The sequence below is a fragment of the Dromaius novaehollandiae genome, chromosome 3, assembly GCF_036370855.1.
Source record: "Dromaius novaehollandiae isolate bDroNov1 chromosome 3, bDroNov1.hap1, whole genome shotgun sequence".
NCBI classification, from domain to species: Eukaryota; Metazoa; Chordata; class Aves; order Casuariiformes; family Dromaiidae; genus Dromaius; species Dromaius novaehollandiae.
The window spans coordinates 88,782,825-88,803,363 of NC_088100.1; the positions used below are offsets into that span (position 1 = coordinate 88,782,825).

The following is a 20,539-nucleotide window of genomic DNA, read 5'->3' on the forward strand; positions in this document are numbered from 1 at the left end:
ACAAAGCCGTAGGGCATCTCCAACCTTTATACTTTAACTTGCTTGCAAGTGATACTGGTAGCAACAGAGATACTAATTGATATCCTGCATTGTACCTTTGCTATGACTAAGGATGTTCAGAATTATAGAGAAAAATGCTGTTTGCATGATCCCTCTATGCATGTGACTGCTGGCTGGACAGCCTGTGAGGAGCAGAGGGAGAAGTGTGGGCTTCAGCTACAATTTTTTTTTTGTTCATTAAAACAACAGCATTGATTTTCCCAGGTCAAAGCCAGGCCATTTCATGCAGCAAATCAGTGTTAAAAGGGATCAGAGTAATCATTTTTTACACGCTTGACTACTGCATGCCAGCACTGAGCTTTCAGCCACATGAACATAGGAATGATTTAATAGAGGAAATGGCAGCAGGCTATTGTGCACAGTGAAGGCTCCATGTAACATGCATGATTGAGTTGCACACCATTAGGCTGGGTGTAAATAAAACCTGGTCCCTATGCTGGTGCAGAGTTAGCTCACTGGAATGCCTCTACCACCATCCTGTCGGGAGCTAATGCTCTCGCTGCAGAGCCCCCTGCACCCTCCAACCTCTTCCTTTACTGGCATATATTAGTCAAGGGTGCATCTATTTATTGCAGCATTGTGGTAACAGCAAACAGCTCCTTACAGAATAACACCACAAAACTGACAAATACCCATTAAACCAAAATTCAGCCAAAAGTGAGATAAATATTTAGAAGAGACTCTGGTCCATTTTTGCTAGGGATTGCAGGTGCTGAAAAGTCAGTGCCTGCTATGTGCATCTTCCCTGGAGCTTCTCCTAGATTGCTTGTCAAGCTGCCACACTGCAGAAGGGCTGCTTCCTGATCTGGTTTCAGCAGGCTTATTCACTGGCTCTAAACTGCCCTGAAAAGCTCCTTTTAAAACAAGGCAGTAATTCAGGAAGCATGGTTAGGAAAGCGACAGGGTAGGTAGAAAAAAATCACAAGTGGGCAGTACCTCCAGATGCTCAGAGTTCCCTGAGTTTATACCAGTATAGAAGCAACATATCTTTTATAGGCATGGCCAGAAGATTGTAAACAAGGGTCGCTTTATTCCTACATACAGCAAGCAGTTATTTCTAGCCTCAAATGCCCATGTACTGCTTATTGATTCATAAAGGCAGGATTGCATGTAAGTCAACACAGAATATGGCCTGAAATATTTTACAGTAAGGTGGACATAGAAGGTTTTCTTTTGAATGATGTATCCTGTCACGGTTTCCTATGCCAGGTGTTCAGGTGCAACATGTTCCTTCCTGAGTAATCTGAGTTGCCAGGATGCGTGAACACCGTTTAGATGTTCTGGCAATAAACGCTTGGACTCTTTGGTGTTTGGAGTACTGACCTCAAGATGGGCACCCTGAGTACTTTTGAAGAAGTCTTTAGACCTTCAGAGGCCTTCCACTTGAAAGCACTGAGAATGCCTTGAAAAATTGGGAGGGGAACTTAGCATTGTGCAAGTAGCACAAATATCCAAGGAGGAGTGAATAGCTATGTGCTTTGTGCTGGGGAAAGGGCACTGTAGAGTAAACTCGAAGGAAGGAGGTCAAAGGAACGGGGAGGAGCTGATCCCGTCGTGGACAATTGACCATGAGGGCAGATCCCCTAGAAAACAGGAGTGAGCAGGGAAGTTAGTGGGGAATCTTCAACTCCACCAAAGCAGAAGCCCAGTTGTGAGACACTGAGGAGCAGCAGGGGGAACAGGACCAATCATCTTTGCTAGTAAGCAAACAGTCTGAAGCTACAGGAGAGGCTGAAGCTATTGCTACTGCAAGGAAAGTCTTCCTTGGAAATGAAGCCACAGGAGAAACGGTGTGAGATTAGGGGTTCTGTTCTACTTAGCTAGAGTTGGTTTTTGTAATCACCTTCAGTTTAGATGGACTGTCTACTGGAAACAACAAAATGCTGAACAGTAAGTTCTGTACACGAAGGCAACTGTATTTCCCGTAAGACTCAGTGCAGTGGAGAATAGCTTGGGCCCTGTATCCTGGAGCCTTTGAGCGCACACTATAAACTTCTGAAATTACGATATATCAAGTTACAGTTTCATTTTCTATTTGCAACACTTTGAAATTCCTAGGATAGCAGTTGCTCTGCATTTCACTCAGATGCATCTTGTTTTGAAGACATATGCATCGTGCTTCTTTTCATGGAGATTTTGCATTTATGCTCTGTCCTTTACCTTTTTCACAGAAAAGATGCTCAGACTGGAATGCATCCTTGGAAAACAATCTAAAGCAAATGTTCCAAAATATACAGTACTTAAGCAAAACCAGACCTCTTAGGGTTTCTGCCGTGGTCAACACATACTTTTATGAGCACACATCTTTATGCAGTTGGGCAATTTTGCTGAGTTCAGTGAGTCTGTTCGTATCCTTAAAGTTACCTTTGCAGACTTCGCTAGCTTGGTCTGTGTTTCTAATACCTTAAGGATGACGGCTTCTCTGGGCTTGTCTTTGCTGAAGTATGTTGTAGCTTCAGTGCTACTCTTCAGTCATCTCTGCTCTTACACTACGCATCTTCAATGCTGTGTTACTCCTTTTATCTTAATTTTAAATTGGCCAGTCTTTGGCAGGGCTTAACCTATAGCTCAAGGTAGCACTGCTCATCAGTTGCTAAGATAGATCTTGTATTCTGTGCATTTTCAGCGCTATTTCATAGTGTGGTTGCTCATGCTCAAGCTAGGCTAACTTAAGAGGGATTATTTGGAGTGTGGATAACTTCAAGCTAAGTGAAAAACATACCCTTCAAGATGGATGCAGAAGACATTTAGCAAACAGCATATTGTTTTACATGTGTTTGCATATGGTCATAAATGGAAGTGCTGTTATTTGGTATTGGTTTCAGCTTACTGTGTTTCTTTAAGATCAATTTTTGACACATTTTTTTTTTTAATGGAAAAGGAGTGAATCCTACTTACATGGCAGGACAGCTGGTTTGCCAAAGATCCTGGGGGAAGGTGAATGTACACCCACTCCCAGGGGTGGGGGAGAGGCAGGAGGGACCTGAATGTGTGCTGCTCATGTGCTGAGCTGCCAGGCTGACCGTTTCCTTCTTAAGAGATGTGCAGGGAAGTAGAGGAGTGGTTTGCTGTAATTCCTACAAAGCATTTTATTAATTATACAGTCAAAATTTATGAGTTCCCAACCCCATCAAACACTATCAATAAACTCGTGTCTTCAAATGGGTATTTTGCATGTAAATAGAAAACTGTATTCATTTTAAAAATTTAATCATTTTCTGTGTGTGTTATCATGGATGAGCAAGCTGTCAACTGCTATGCGGCATTCACCCTGAAACTCTGCTTTGGCTCTGTCTTCCTTACTGATCCCAGTTAATGTGAAATCAGAAAAAAACAGAGAATAAAGGGAGGGACCAGTAGCAGGAGCCCCCTGTCAGGAGGCACTGTTGTTTTCTGTTCCTGGACTAATAGGCAGTGCATATTTAGAATAAACTAGATTCTGTTTGGCTTCTCTACAAACATGCAGGAGATATTTCATTTCATTTCTCCCCAAAGCACTCTAAACCTCAGATAAATCATCCTGAGTCAGCGTTCAAAGCTCCGATAAAAAGAAGTCCTTCTTCCTCCTCTCACTTGCACACTGACATGCCTGCTGTGATGCCGCAATCAGACCTGCGCAGACGCCCCCCGCGTCTCTAAAGCAGCACAATTACTTCAGTGAATCTCTGGGCAGCCCTGAGAGTGTGTCCACCTACACAAGGTCTCCCTGCCTTCCCTGTCTCATTGCTTTGACAGCATAGAGACCTGACAGGCTCAGTGTGTTGTGATAACCCACAGACAATCCAGACGTGAACTCTGACTAGGAAAACATAATGAGCTCATGTTAGTATAGCTACTGCCACTACGGCAGGCTGCTCTGCCTCTCCGCAGAGGGATAAGCACTATTAGCCAGAGCCTCAGGTTGGTGCCCTCCATCTAGAGCACAGGCTTCTGTTTTTCATTGAGCCAGATAGATGTGATTGGCAGCTGAATGCAAGAACATTTGCCATCATCCTTGCAATTCATACCCTGGTGACATCTGTTTCGCTTTGCTCCAAATAAAAGCCCGATTCTGGTCTTGTGGCATCCCACTGCACTCAGGGGAATTGTGCTTCCTGGAGCGCCTCAGGATTTTTCTTTGACTCTGGTCAGAGAGGCAGTTCTTCCAGTGGGGATGGTTTAAAACTGCTCCATTACACAAGAGCTATGTCAAACATCAAGGAAGGGCACAGCCTTATCATAGTTCTGCCATGCATGTCAGAGCTGGACAGAAGAAATTTACAGCATGTTCAGATGCTTCCTTGAAATGCCAGAACAAGTCTGTAGGCATCATTAGTATGCCCCTGCCATGAAAGTGGATGTGACCATTAATGCAGGGGCACAACGTAAGAAGAATTAGCTGTGTTTGCTTTGTATTACACGGGAGGTCAGAGCTGATGTTTGTACCAGGCTTGCTTGCTCTAAAAAATGAGAGTAGAAAAGACAGATAGGACATCACTTTTAACTTGGACAAAATTTGAAAGTCTGCTCCTGTGAAAGACCATGACCAAGAGCTTGAAAAGTATCTTTAAAAGTATCTGTAAAAGTATTTAATGCCTAAATCCTTTTGGTCTGGGTTTGAGTGATGCTTGGGATATACATTCACATCTAAGCAAGTGGAAGGCTCATTTACCAGGAGGGACTGAGGACTTTGCAAGATCTCTGTCTGCCTTTAACAAATTGTAATAGTCTGCCACTGTGTCTCACCTCCCTTGCAGTTCGTAGCTGCTCTTGCTTTTTGGTTGCTTCTGTCTAGCATCACTGATAAGAGTCACCCTTAGCCATTTCAGTCTGTTGGTGCCTTCTCAAAGTATGTGTCTCTCATTGCCGCAACTCTTTAGCTGTGATAATGGGTCAGTTCTTGTTTTTCCTTCTGTCAAATTCTGATTCTACTTTTGACAGGGCAGTTTCATCTAGGGCCTAATTGCAGCACATTGAAAGTAAGTGAAGCTTCCATTGACTTCAAGTGGGCATTAGAATAAGTCTGAAATAACTTCTACTTGCTGGTGTTTGTAAGGCTTCATTTGTTCTGGAGTGGGCTTACTTGCTGGGCTACAGTTTGAGCAGCAATACAAGTATGATAGGTGTCACAGGATGCACTGTTCAAATCTCAGGCTATTTGGTATAAATGGGCCTTATAGAGATCTCTGTGTGTCTGACCTGACTTTGCTCTCTCTTTTATCTTCCATAGAGTGATCTGAGATGCCAGGGAATGCGTTGGAAATAGAAGGTCTGTAGACTAGGTTTCTCAGATACATTGCAAGATAGAACTATCTCATCCATTTTAAAGCTAGCATATACAGGTTAGTTTCGTTGCTAACTGTTGGCTTCTGGTAGACTGCTGCACTCAGAAATCAATGGGGCAAGATGTGATAGTTTGCAAAGTCAGCAGAGAAATAGACACCCATGAATGAAACTAGATATTGCTTTGTTACTTGAAAATCCCCAAACTAGGCAATTGGTAGATTTGGAGGTTTGTTTTTTTTTTTTTTTTTTTTTTTTTTTTTTTTTTTTTTTTTTTTTGCTTTCATTCAAGCACCAACTTGGCAGACATGTTGAAGCTATTTACATTTAAGTTTCAACGAATGTAGTTATAGAGATATCTGTAAATGATTTTATCTTGTTTTAAAAATAAAATCTGCATGATCATTCTGCATCCCTTCCCTGCTGGCATTAGGTTTTGTTCTTGCTGCCAAGAGAGTCAGTTAATAGTTTCATTCAAGCTTGCTGGCTCTGGCTTTTGTTTTTGGTTTCTCCCATCCCCTCCACTCCTGCTATCTTCTTGGGGGGACCCTGCAGGAGTTGTCAGCTACAAAATCAACCTTTTTTTTTTTACCCAGCCATCTCTCCGATTGTACTAAACTGAGCAGGGAAATGAAACCAGTTTGTTTTCTTTCTTCTGTGTGTCTGTTCTTTCTCCTAACAACCCATATGCTCCTGCCTCAACTTCCTTACTGCTGCCATCAGGCCAGTGACATACTTTCTCTCCCTTGCTTTGCCGTAGGCCCTGACTTGGCAACTCACATGGCAGATGGTTTCCATATGGCATAGGCTTTGTCAGCCTGGTATATTTTCAGCTATTGCACTGCTTCCATCCACTATGCTGGTATTATAAGGCAGACGACATGTGCGTGACCATCAGTACTTCAGCAGACATGGTGACTAGCCATTCTACCAGCTAGTCACTGCTGCTGTTGTCTAGACCTTTACCACTGCTAGAGTAAGTGCGTGAGTGGCAGATGTTTTAGACAAATATTCTGCTGAACAGAGATAAGGCTAATGCAACTTTGGTACCAATTACTGAGCTAGTACATGCTTAGTGCAGGGATTGTGTCCTCTCTGGTGTTCTTACTGCTCAAGCCACCTTAGAAGGGTATTATGGAAAGGACTAGGTGGTGGTATACTGGTACTCAATGCCAGTGTACTAGTGGAACTTGGGTGTCAAAGTGCTTTTTGTGCTATGTTTGAAAGAAAAAGAAAAAAAACAACAACTCAAGATGGACTGTGCAGAGGCTGCCTAATACTTGTCCTTTGGATATAAGAGCCGGTATCAGTAAAGAGATTGTAAAACAAAGCCAGAACCTATTAGCAAAGATCCAGCCTGCTGCTGTGGCCTTTCATCAGCAAAGTGAAGCAACCACAAGCTCTGGAAGCTCTAGGGTGTGTGTGGCCTCTGAGGATCAACTCCTGGAGTCAGGTACCTAGGTACATGTTAGGCTCTGACTTGTGGTGAGTGGATACCTCATATCCCATCTTCAGGCAGCCCAAATCTCCATGGCCTCTCTGGGATCTCCCTCTGTTTTCTTCTGTGTGTGCTAATGCAGTAAGACAATTTCTGCATTTGTAGGTTCACAGAGACGGAGGATTATTCCAGCTTTATCACTTGATACAGCTTCCCCAGCCAGGAAGCCTGCCAATAGCCCTGGGGTCCGCTGGGTGGATGGACCTCTGCGAAGTGGACAGAGGGGGCTGGGTGAGCCTTTCGAGATCAAAGTCTATGAGATAGATGATGTGGAGCGACTTCAACGGCGACGAGGTGGGGACAGCAAGGTGAGTGCAATCCATGTCATCTGTCTCCTTCCTCCTGGGACAGGGTATTCAGATCATGCGGTCAGAAGTGTACAGTATTGTATATGACATTCAACAAGCAGCAAAACCTGTATCTCATCTAAGAGCAGTTGCAACTCAAGTCATGCCTTCTTCAGTGGGAGCTCACAGAGATTGGTGTCTTGTATTTTTGCCCTTGATGGCCTTGATGTCTTGGTGGCTCCTGTGCTCCAGCATCTCTTGTCACATCTGTCTTTCAAGACAGCAGTGGTGCCTCAAGTGCTTCAATGATATAGTTCTCAGGATAGCTAATTTCTTCTCATTAACAGATTTGTTAGTGCACACCTCCCCCCTCCCAACTTAAGAAAAAATTATAGAATTGTGAAGGTCAGCTCTTGAGAGATGTGATTGGGGAGGGTATCTGAAGTTGGTGGGATAGCACCAATTTTGCAGTAACAGTGTATATAGCTTTTTTAATTACTATTTTAAGGCATTTTCTTTCCTGGCCCCTGTCATTTGGTTTGACTGTTTGTGATGTTGTTGTCTGATATGGTTTTATCTGGAGAAAAACGTCAGTTGGTGAGGTAGGAGTCATTTCTGCCACACTTACCCTGCACAGCAGATCTATCTACAGAGCAGAAGGCAGCATAGTGTTGAGACCCTCACACTGACTCGGAGGAGGCTAGTTCTGCTATTGGGACTGCTCCCACTCTAGGCAGGGTAGCACACACCTCACCCTAGGTTCACTTATTGCACATCTCGATGGCTGCCATGATTCAGAAGTCATACAAAGTCAGTCTGGGTTTCTCTGGGCAACATGGCAACCTGTCCTGCTGCCATGCCCCAAATATTTGCAGAAAATACATCTTAGTTATTAATGATTATGAATTGCTAGAGCTTTTCACAGAAACATACTCCTTTTGTTTAAGGATGTTTTAAATTTGATATTGCTACCAGTTCTCTTATTTAATAATATGACTACTGCATTTCTTATGCAAAAAGCACAGAGACGTACTTAAGATTCTAGTATATAAAGCAATGGATTTCCTTCTCCCCAGTGCTTAGTTCTTTCTTAGCCAAAACTTCTGGTGACAAGTAACAGAAATGTTTTGCTAGAGTTAATCTGATTTCAAGATGCTGTCTGTTATTAATTATTATGGTTTATTATTAACTATCACTGCAAAGTCTCCAAAGCTCACTGACGAGAAACATCAAAATCAAACAAAAGCAATAAATATAAAACAGATGATAGATGATTTTGTGCAGTGATTCATATGTTTCCAGGGTAAATGGCTCATTGTCGGTATTATAGATTGGAAGATCATTTGGCTCAGTGAATCTAGCATGAGTATTTCTTCTCCTCTTCACCTATTCCTTCCCTGCTCCTTTCTCCTGGTTGGCAGGAAGTGATATGTTTCAATGCCAAGCTGAAAATCCTGGAGCATCGCCAGCAGAGAATTGCAGAGGTCAAGGCCAAGTATGAGTGGTTAATGAGAGAACTGGAGGTGACCAAACAGTACCTGATGCTGGATCCGAATAAATGGCTCAGTGAATGTAAGGATGTTGTTTTATTGCCTGAACTCATAGGTGTCCTTTGGTTAACTTCACTGGGGATAGCAAGAGGAGCAGAAACATTTGCTGAAAATGAGATATGAGCTACTGTGTTTGTAAGCTAAAAAGAACTGACATATGACCTAAGGGTAAGATTTAGATTGACTGTATTTCTAGAACTATTTCCTATAATTCTTATTAAATGTTGACAGTAGAACTGAACAATCCTTTTTGCCTGAAAGCTGAATGTTGAAATGGTACAGCATTGTAGTGGTGAATATTGCCATTGATAGATTAACGCTCGTGCGTTTCAGTCCACAGCTCCTGAAAATGAGATTTTTTTTTTCTTTTGGCCTCAGATCACTCAGACATATAAGCAATATTATAAATCTGCTCTTCTATACCGCAGAATAACACTGTGGAGCAAATGTCCATTGGCACCAGTGGGCTTACATGAAGAATGAATTTGGCCCATTTTTTATAACTATAGACGTGTAAAATTCGGAGAGGTTAAAGGGCATTCACATTCCAGTGAAGAAGGACCTCAACACCTAGAAGGAAAAAGATACAGAGAATTGCAGCAATTGCACAATAATTTTTAATATTAGCAAGCAGATGAGTGAATAACAAAGAGTTCTAGGAAAAAATGGAGTGTCAGTATATTTAGGTGGTAAAAGGAGGTTGTCTGCTGTGTTCTCTTAACACATCCTCACTCTTCCTTTGACAGCTGCCACAAATAAGCTGTCACTACATTGGTCCATCTTGCAAAACAACCACAATGTATGTTTCAGAAACACTATTAAGGAACAGAGGTAAAAGGGACAAATTGAAAGGGAGCAGAGAATTTGGCAGTCTGATTTGTTCGATGCCTTTGCTCCCCACTCCAATGTGAGAAGTTCAGCGAGGACGGTGCAGACCCCCTGAGCCGAGAGAGGACCAGAAGTGGTGACACAGGCTGCGTAGTGCAAAAGTCAGGGCCCGCAGGAGCTGCTGACAGCTGGTCTCTGGCTGCATGCGGGAACCTAAGCTGGAGTTATTTGTATGTACTCCTTCCCGTACCACTCTTGAGCGGGCTAGTAAGAACCATATAAAATGGAGCAAGTGGAAGGAGGTCAAGGGGTGGTTTCTGATTCTCATTTCTGAATTCAGCAAAGGACTTGTTCTCACAGGGCAAAACACAATGTCTTTCTGTTCAGCAGAAGGTGTGAGATAGCGTCAGTACACCTTATACACATGGCTTGAATAAGGGTGAATTGAAGTATGTGCTTAGCATTAACAAGTTGCTTAAGCGTGGTGCTGAAGCAAGCCCTGAATGTAGACAATCAAAATGAATGTAAACATATTTAACTTACCCTGATTTACACTTCACTGCTGAATTTGCCCATCATGTTCAACCACATGGACCAAAGATTAAAATGAAGCCAGCAGGTGCTTCATGCCAGTTTATAGGCAGAGAGCTGCATGGTTGCTGGAAGAGTAGTTCTGGTGGCTTTTGTGAGGGAATGAATAGGTGGCAGTGTGGTAAAGGCATCTGCAGCTCTGGAGAGGATGGCAGAGGACATCCCTCAAGAGAGGATCCAGTGCAGCATTAACAGGATTTTTCAGTATCAGCAAGCTGCTGTGTCATTTTAATAGCCATTAAATAGAAAAGGCAACTTTTAATGACAGTGGCAAGCCAGAGATAATATTGTATACAGTACCAATGTGCTTGAAGGCTTGAGTTAAGCCTTGCACAGCACCCAGAACTGGTTTTGATTGCTTTTTCTATCTGCATATTTTCTTTCCCACAGTTGACCTGGAGCAGGTATTTGAGCTGGATTCTCTGGAATACCTAGAGGCCCTGGAATGTGTGACTGAGCGTTTGGAAAATCGTGTCAACTTCTGCAAGGCCCACCTCATGATGATCACCTGTTTTGACATCACTTCCAGACGCCGATAGAGAACGAAGCTCAGGAGAATTTCAACGCGAATCTCTGCCATCCTCCTTTTTCCTTCCGATTAGCATCCCAAAGACAACAGAATGAGGATGAAGGTTCGAGTCAAGTCTCAGTTGTGTGTATGAGAGATTTGCTTAATTATATCGAAGAGCAGTTTTAAAAAAAAAAGGATGAGCACGAAAAAATGGAGATATAAGAATGTTGATTCTCTTAGCGTAAAAGAGCACTTTGAGGAACCTTTAAGGACATGTCTGTAAATAAGAACTGCTGGCAGAAGAGACTTCTTTCCCTACATTAGCTGAGGGAGGAGGAGAAAGGTGGTTGTAGGACTTCCACTGAGAAGTTCATTTTAAAAAAAACCTACCCAGAAAGACTGTTTAAGTGCCTTGCAAATCTTTATTATCCAAACATTTATGTTCATACTTTCTTGTGTACAGATGGTGCTAGTCGAGAAAAGAAAAAGGAAAAAAACAAACACACTTTTGAAATGTATTTACAGCTTGTTTTTCTCTTGGTGTTTTCTCCTATTTCAGACTTGCTGTTTCTAAGTAACTCGTGTTTGTAGAAATATTTCCTAATCAGTACAACATATGAATAAATGTTAACTGTCTTTTATTGTTACCAGAGTAAGGCCACTCAAAGAGAAATTTAACATTCCCAGATGACCCCCAAAATATTTCTAGCTGTGAGTGAGGTCTGATTATCTGCTTTTCTGTACTATCTTATATTGGAGGACACAGTAATTTTCCCAACCTGTAGATTCTACAATATATGAGAGAAGAGAGGTGAGATTACCATGAAGTAAGTATCTTTTCCATTTGATTCAACCCCATAATTTGTTGTCTTTTTCATCTATTTTTAGCTTTGTACTAAGTAGAGTTATGGATGAGAGGGCACTTTTATCCTAACCCTTTCTCTGGTGCTAATAACTTGCTGGAAAATTACTCTTAGGCTGAGGGCTCCCATGCTTATCAGTCCAAAAATGAGTGATTTATTCTTTCTTTCTTTCTTTCTTTCTTTCTTGAGAATATGACTGATAAAATTTAATTTTGCCTCCTTTTGACTAATACCACTTCAAAACATGTTTCAGCAGCTTTTGTTCCCCGTCGCAGTCTGTCTGTAGCCCTAGCCGTATGAGAAGTGCGTGCTCTGTCCAGTTCTAACTAGTCCAGAAATAAGCATGAGTCATGAGTGAGTGGTGAAGCACATCAGGTATGTTGGCTATGACAGTTTCCTTATTAACACTCCCTTATTGAAGCCCGGGCAGAATTCTCATTAGCGTCAAAAGTATGAGGGTCTGGGCCTCAGTGCACATCCAGATGTTCTACTTGTTTGTGTCTTTATCTATGTAACAAACAGTATGTGGGAAGGAACGTCCTTTGTGTTACATAAAGAAATGTGTTAAATTTGCATTTCTGTTATGTGTGAGCATACTTTTGTGGTGTGGGTTTCTTCTTTTATATTGAAATAAACCCATTCACAAAAATTCCTCTCTCTCATACACCTATGCAACCCTCCTGTTGCTTTTGTGAAACTAAGAGCATCATTTAACACATATTCAATGTGCATCAATTTAATGTTCTTAAACACAACTCTTGTTTTACCTGCAGTACCACATTAGTGACATATTACAATATCCCAAGCTGCAACACCCAATGGAAAAAAAATACAAAAATACTGTTAGATTTTTCTAGCAGTTACCTGGAAAACCTGTGAATTAGGTAGAAATAACTTTTATATAGTTTTATTTTAATACCCCAAAATATATACTAACAAATCTTATTGCTTCTATTAGCCTTGTCACTGGATTCTGTAGAAGATCCATTATTATAAGTTTTAGGATTATTTGGTGGGGGAAGGAAAAGATCCTATATAAAAGTTGTTTTCTGTTCTATTCTACAGCATTTTCCTATCAGGAAACTCACTCACATTCCAAGTAAGTATTAAAAGATACAGGTCTGCTCTCTCTTCCCTTCCCCCTCAAGGCAAAAAAGAAAAAGTCTCTCAAGCAATTTATTTCTCTAGCTTTGTTTCTCCTTGTAATGATTTCAATGGAGCTGGTTGTGTATCAAGTTTGTTGAGCCCATCTCTTCTCCACAGAGCCTCCTGAACTTAACAGATAGCTCCAAAGAGCCAGGGGAATTTCCAGTGCAGTTTTATGCTGGATGAAGATCTAGCATCTGTAGGGTACAGAGTCCATCCTTTGTGGCCTTAGTCCCGCAGAGCCCCAGGTACATGCTGTCAAGTCTCACACCCGCGGGAGAGAGGCTCACAATTGCTCTCACTCGCCTGCGTCCCCAGGTAGGCCTGTACTGCAGGCGTCTGTGATGCTGTGCGTTGCCCCTCTCCCATGCTGGGACCCACATTCAAGGAAGACCCACCAGCTCGTGCACATGAAATCATATGTTGCCTTCCTGAAAATGTGTTTATTAGAAAGTGTCATTGGGCTAATTGGACACATAGTCCTTCCTCCACTGAAGATAAGCAGCCCAAAATAGGTATGTTGTGTGCACTGGGGAGCTGTGGTGAGATGGTAAATGGCAAATAGTACAATAAAAACAAACAGATACTTGATGGAAACAAAGTGAAATCCTAGCAAATGGTGCATGTACAGAATGCATTTTTACAAGAGTTGCTCTCTTACATATTGTAGGATTTATACGGATGTGGTAATGTTTCTGTAAATCAAGGGGGCAAATTTCGGAGCTGTTGCAAAGTATCTATTACTTACAGTATTCATCAGCATCATTACAGACTCAACTAGTCAACATCTCTAGATTTGGTACTTCTGTAGATTATGAAACATAACAAAAAGGTGTCAGTCTAGCCATTATTTTAAACAATAAGAGCATGTGCTTGTCATATTTATCGTGATGGACAGAAATTTATCAGTGAAACCAAATAGATTACATCAAGGATGAATTTGGCATACTCAGAATTAAGTATTGACTGAGCACAATTGAAGTCCTTACAAATACTTTATTTCTGAGAACTTCATTATAATGGCCATTGACACTCCCATTATATATCATCACATCCTAAAATGTATATGATCTTTCCCTTTTTGATTTTCTGTTAGTGCATTTTAAAATTTGCCGCTGTATTTTGGGGGAATGTTATGGCTTAATGCATAAAAAGGAATGAAAATTTACCAAGATTTAACATCTGTGAAATGTCTTCTTGGTGAATATAGCTTTTTTATTTTGGAATTTATATTTTTATACTTCAGATATATGCAAAACAGATAATTAAAAGCATCATGACCTTGTTATGAAATTGCCCTTAGTCTACAGAAGCCAGCATTTTCCAGAAGACCCATAAAGTTTGGCAAATAATCCAGGAAGGCCCATTCTTTAGCGATTGCCAGTGCGATGCTATTTTTATCTTGATTTTTTTAAAAGGCATCATGTTACCCAAAATACAGAGGAGTAACTTGAATAGAATGCTTCAGCACTTGCATATTCAGAAGTCAATCTTACTTCCCTGGAACAGCTTTAGTAGTAAACAGCAATGTTAACATAATTAGGTTTGAAGGTTAAATCTTCGTTCATATGCATAGCAGATGACCACAGGTCTTTATTATCAAGTTGTTTAATGATTGAAGAATGCCATCCATGAGGCTGCATTACCATAGGCATGTTCAGGTCCAGGCAGCTATAATAGTTTGGGCCTAATTTTGAAAACTGCTCATCTTGACGTACTTGATCCTTACTTATACTATGGACAGAACCTGTGATATACTGTGATCTGAATTCAGACATTGCTCTGGTCTCCGTGAGCTCTAGGAGTGGACAGAAAGCCCAGGGTCACCTGGGAGGGCTGGGTTGCTTCATTTCATACAGAGTATTGGAGATCCCTAATTCCTTGTGCATTTTTCATAACTACACTTGTTTTTTCTTATACCATGCATGTCTTGGATTTGCTTCAAAATTAGCTCTGGTCAATTCATTAGATCTAAGCAAGCAGAAGTATTATTTCAGGGAAACGCAAGCAAGCACATACAAAAGCTGCCCTTTGTTAGATCTCTGCTGGGCCTGATTCTCACCTCACCTGCACTGAGGCTCAATTGCGTTAGAGTCAGGAGAGTTATAGCAACTCCCCAGCTGTGAGGAAGAGGAAAAATTAATCCAGCTGCCATGTGTTTAGATATTTACTGTGCAGTTGGTTATACAGTTGAAGAATATTCTCCTCTTATTTGTGTGCACCCCCTCATTTTGTCTAAAGGCCGTGTGCAGTGCTACCACTCAACATTTGCAGGCTTGGATCCCTGGTCGCAAAACATTGAATATCATACAAGATAACTTCCCAAACTTGCAGCTACACAAAATGCCAGCTGGTGAAGAGCAATGGCATGATCTTCTGACACCAAGCAAGCTAAGTGAGAGATACAGATAATATACAGAAAAGGATGAAAGGTGCACAAAAATATTTTTCTTTCATCTCTGAACATGGGAATTATAGAGGCAGAAAGCTGGGAGTGATGCTGGGAGAAATGCACATCAAGTCCCAAGCATGCTCACAGGATAGATGTTTGGTCCTCCTTAAAGCGTTGTTTTTGGTTTTGTTTTGTTTTTTCATTTATCTCAGTAGTGTGGTTTGTCTTAAAATAACAACTGTTATCCATAGCCTGGAATTCAAATTTTATGACAGCTGAAGGATATGGACCTTTTTAAAAACCTTAATGATTTTGTGTCATCTTTTTTTTCACAGAGGTAAAAATAATCATGAAGGGTTGTATAGACATGCCAACAGATGCATATATACATAGCCTGAGAGAGACCCCACGCACACATTTATGTGAGGAAGTGGCATAGCTGCCTGTTTACAAGTTGCAACAGCATCACCTTCCCCTTCCCCAATGAGTACCTATAAAGCATTTCTCCTATTACTCACCACGATGAAGTTGCCTTACACCACACTATATGAAAAACACTTGAAACATTTTGAAGGGTTGTTTTAAGGGTCCTTTTTTTCCCCAGATCTTCAGTTTATAAAGCCAAGTTGCTGCAATTCCCATGTAGAGGGTGTCACTTACTGAAATGTTAAAGCCTGTAAAAGTAATCCAGACGAGCAACTCTATATGTTCACATCATGAATTAAAGTCAAGATATCTTAAAACAACCACTGTTAAATACAACAATTTGTGCATATGTATGAGACATACACCCTAGTCATGCCAACTGAAAGCCCAAACTCTTAGCGTCCTGTGAGTTAAAGCCTTCTGCCTAGTCCTGATAGTTACAAAAATTGTAACTTGAAGTTTCTGAGTTGCAGACGACTGCCTAACGCAAATACAATTCTCATAAACCAGAGATTTTGTGACCCTGTGATGGCCTACTTGTGTGAGAGGGATGCACCAGATCACTGCAGAGATCAAAGTGTTCCTATCACTGCACACTGATAGGAGCAAGTGATAGCTGTGCAGAGAGGCACTGTTCCACAGGTCCACTGATGGGTGACGTACCTGCTTAATCCTGATGGCCTCCTCCTCTTTGTTTTGTTACTCCATAGGTTTTTGGCATTGGAAACACCCAGCAGTTTTTGGAGACACAAGGCTGGATGTTGCTAGCTATTGAGAGATTTGGAACAGCTTTCCAAATACCTATGGCAAACAAAACTGTGAATGATTTGTCAATGCAGAGTTAATAATCTGTCTCTTGCATTTATTGTGCGCTCATCACAGGGTTATCTGAGCTTCCATACATACTCTTGGAAATAATAAACCATTTTATTATTGGTTTTATCTTTTCTTCTTTCTCCTCCTCAAGTAAAATGAAAAAAAAAAAAAAGAAGAAAAATCAGTTTCCCTTAACAGTGTAGCACCCTTATCTTGACTCTGTTGAAGTGGATATGGATTTTGCCACCAACTTCACCGACAGCAGACTGAAGCTCAGTTATGCAACATTTTGGAGCTCACAAAGAGGGGGTGATGATTTTATTCTGTTGAGAATGGAGGTGCTGAAAATGAAGTAGTAGCCTTCATATATACTATTTCAAACCACCCTCAAAACACTCCCAGACAGGAAAAAAGAGGAAAAAAAAGAAACCCCCAAACCTTCTGCCTTTGAGTGGTCCTACTTAAGTATTGAGCATACTTTATAATAATGGTAATAAAATGGTGCTTGAGGCAGTTTCAGCTATATTACGTATGCTCTATATACTATAGATATGGATGTATTCACCCTCTATATTGTATATGTGTGTGTGTGAATATTTACATATAGCACACATACATATATGTTTTATGTATGCATAGATATTAACTCTTCTAAGTTTTACGTCTTTCCCTCCCATAGCTGAAACTGCTGGTAACTAACATCCACACCATATTCTATGTATGAAGGATATAATTTATTTGTAAACTCAGGATGTTCTTGTTTTATAGAGTTGCTTGTATTTTATAATTTATTTACACATCATGGTTGGAAATGCTTATCTAAGTGCTATGCATTGAAGTGTATGTTTGCTAAATCCGTTTCATTCTGTCTGTGGCTATGTTCTTTCTCATTATAACAGTGGTATAAAATAGGGCTAGGGAGGAGACAAACTGAGGGATACAGAACTTCTTCTGGTCCTACCAATGGGTAATTCCAGAAGGGGATGTATCAGTGGTAGATATACATACTTTATCAACTAAATTTTATGGAAAAAAATAGACAGAACAGCATGAGGACAAGTTAAAATGTGGAAAGTCACAGCCACTTCCAAGTTGATCAACAAATGCATTGAGCCTTTTGCCATTAAAATTGTGAAGTTTATTGTTTGCTGGCTAAAAAATATCCCTTTTGTGGTATCTGAGGTGTGAAACATTGTCAGAAATATGATGTCTGGAAAAAAAATCAAACTATAGTGGCATTAAATGTTTACTTTTATCTTACTGATATTTCTGCTTCCCCCTTCTGACTGTTTCACTTTGAATGAAAACATTTATGAAATGGTGGAGAAGACAGTGCTTTTGACCCACAAGATGATGTGCTGTTATAATTGTGAGAGTGAGCAAAATCAAAAAACAAGGGGTCCTACCAAGCAAGTACTGCTGGGAAGCATATTCAGCAGAAAACAAAGTAAGGAATTTCAGGACATTGATAGAAATGTTGCAACCTAGCATAGCTCCATCAGCGTCTCGCTTGCTGCCATCCAGAAGCAGAAAGAAAATACAGTCACAGAGGCTGAACTAGTCCTGCTTGTACATAATCTGGTTAGGCCTGCATGCCTACTCACGTTAGCAGGGATTGTTCAATCAGCATCTGTGCTCAGGAGAACAAAATCAATACCAAGCAGATAAAAATGTGTTCAAAACTTATTTTTTAATCATCTATGGCAATTGTGTGAGATTTCCTTTGACCAGCATGCAGACACATAATGCAATATAAGAGTAATAAAAAAAGTTTGTGTCCATTACTCCAGACATATCACTCCCTCAGCAAGACAGTGGTGGCAGGTACAACTGACACCTGAACATCTGCTAAGGCTGTCTGCAATATCTACAAGCCTTTTGCTCACATTTCCCACATTCCCCATTGATGCAGGGAGTGCCTCACTTGCAAGGCAAGATGTGAATTGGCTCTCTGGGCAAATCTCGAAGTATGACCACTGGGAAGGTCATGATGAGTAGGCTGTGTTCTTCTCATTGGAAAAAAAAAAAGAATCATACTTTTTGTGGGAAATGGAAACAATTTAAGATCTGCTTTAAGAAACATCATTTTTTGGGAGATGATTCCTTCTTACGCCTTACTATTCGTAAGGAATATGTTAACATGTCAGGAGTCTAAATATTAGGTTAACAGTTTTGTGGGCATTTAAAATGGTCCATTCTGTTATCTCGTTACTATATCAGCTTGGTGTGAGAGCTAGCAGCCACGGTAGCAGGGGAGGGAATGCAGCCATCTACAGCAACCAATGCTTCAGAACAAAAAATCATGAGGTGGCTATAGAGGCAACATCTGGCAGGTAATGAGCTGGTGTGGCAGAGGGAAAGAAGGAGTTTTTCTTCTCCCAGAGGTAAACCCTATGACTCCAGTACACTACCTTTGCTGTTGCGCCTGGGCCAATGAATTTGCATGCTGGTGCCTCTCCACAGTAGCTGTAAATGAAGATAAATGGCCATTTCTTTTGTCTGTGGGCTGTTCAGAATAGCTGTGATTTGCTCTAAAGAGCTAAAAGGCTTATTGCCTATTTTTGAGATAATTTATCTTCGTTGCTGTTATCATGCCGCTACATCAGTATTAAAGGGCCCGAGGTGCCTTACAGTGACAAAACCAGAGAAAGCTGGGTTAGCGCAAGTCCTAGACTTTGTCTAAGGCAGAACTGATGGTAAGGAGCTCTATATGAGCCGAAAACAAAAATCAATTACCGTTTGGCCAGGTTTAAAGCCTTAGAGGTCTAAAGCTTTGGAGACCTTGATTTTACACACATCTGGTTTGGGGCAAGACAGCCAGGAAAGGTTTCTAGTGGGAAACAGTAGGGGCCCACCTGGCCAAAGGCTGGTGTCCCTGGGAGGCCTGTTTGGCATTGTTGGCTCTGCTTGCAAACTTATGCCCTGACCATGACCAATTCTTATCCTGTCTTTCCAGCCAGTAACGTGCCAGTGAAACTAAAGGTCCAGATCAGGACGGGTTTTAGTGTGGCAACCTGACAGGCTCCATCTGTTATGGGGATCTTGAAGCAAGTCCCCACTACTGTAAACCAGGAGGAGGGGAACGAGTTACAAAAGCTGGTTTCTCTCCCACACCTGCCTGCTGAAAACCAGACTCTGCAGCTACTGGGTTATCACCCTCTTTGATTGGCAGCACTAGCTGCCTCAAATCACTGAGGAGGGAGGAGAGGGAAGAAAATTCAGCTCACTATATCTCAGATGAACACAAAATTAATGTTTAGGTCCTCTAGAAAAAGGCCATCTGTGAGTGGATTTTATGTTTTATTATATCTGTTAGTATTCATGACAATTGCCAATCTGGCACTTTCGGAGGCTGACATCTGCTATTTAACCACTGAGCAACACTACACTGGCTGTGACCTCACAAATGCTCTACCGTGTCCAAAGGCCACTCTCATCACCTCTAAAAGCAAGTGGGTAGCTTGGACATCCTGTCTGTTCTGCCTTCAAGAACAGCCCTGGCAAGTACTGACCTGGGAACAGCCCTAAGATGACCAAGAATGGTCCATCCCTGGGAAGTCTGTCTAGGGGGCAGTTCTGCATTCATTTTCATACATGTTTATGTGTGTCTCTTCTGTAGCATCTTACTGCATGGGTTTGTCACCCACACTTTGTGTCAGATTGCAGATTTCATGCGAGCCCACTGGCAGCCAAACATACGCAGCTGTGTGCATTTGGCACACATCCATTCTGCCATTTCTGCATCTCCCAGCTACCCAAGTACAGCCAGACACGTGTATGCGATCTGCAGGACTCGTGGGCTTGCTGCTGAAAGAAAGTCTCACACCTCCAGCAGTGGAAGACTTTTGCCACTCTCTTTAAAAGGAGCAGGGACTACCCATCTCCCTATTTCATCCCTGCTTACCTACATTCTCTCAAGGACTGTAAATCAGGACTGTAAATCAGGGGAGCTGGGAGGAAAACTGGTATTTTTCTGTATATATTTTGCCAAAAGACAAACTGCTCATTGTAGTTGCACTAAGGCAGAGAGGGAGAGTGCAAGCAGGTCACCCAGCATGCTGGGCTGTGCTCTGCATTTCTCCTCCAGCCCCAGCCCCTGCAGAAGCTCATGCCACCCAGTATGGCCCTTTGCACCGCTGTCCCTCGGAGCTTGATTGGAACAGAGCACCAAGTGGTCTGCAGGAGCAGCGGTGCTCTTCCGCCCCTTGCCTTTCCATCCCAGTTTATGTGCCGGGGCCCAGCTTACTCTCTGTGCTCATAGCCAGAGACACAACCATGGAAGAGAGTTATAGCAGCTGTAGGATGATTC

General features: G+C 41.6%; 1 protein-coding gene across 1 annotated transcript in view; it reads left to right on the forward strand.

Moving 5' to 3' along the window:
* Positions 1–17,494, forward strand: part of KIF26B (kinesin family member 26B) — a 311,723-nt gene extending 294,229 nt beyond the window's left edge. The window contains exons 13-15 of the mRNA XM_026102604.2: positions 6,926–7,128; positions 8,529–8,679; positions 10,467–17,494. Coding sequence (XP_025958389.2) covers positions 6,926–7,128; positions 8,529–8,679; positions 10,467–10,615 — 503 coding nt within the window. The 3' untranslated portion in view covers positions 10,616–17,494. The remainder of the gene's footprint in view (positions 1–6,925; positions 7,129–8,528; positions 8,680–10,466) is intronic.
* Positions 17,495–20,539: the final 3,045 nt, after the last annotated feature.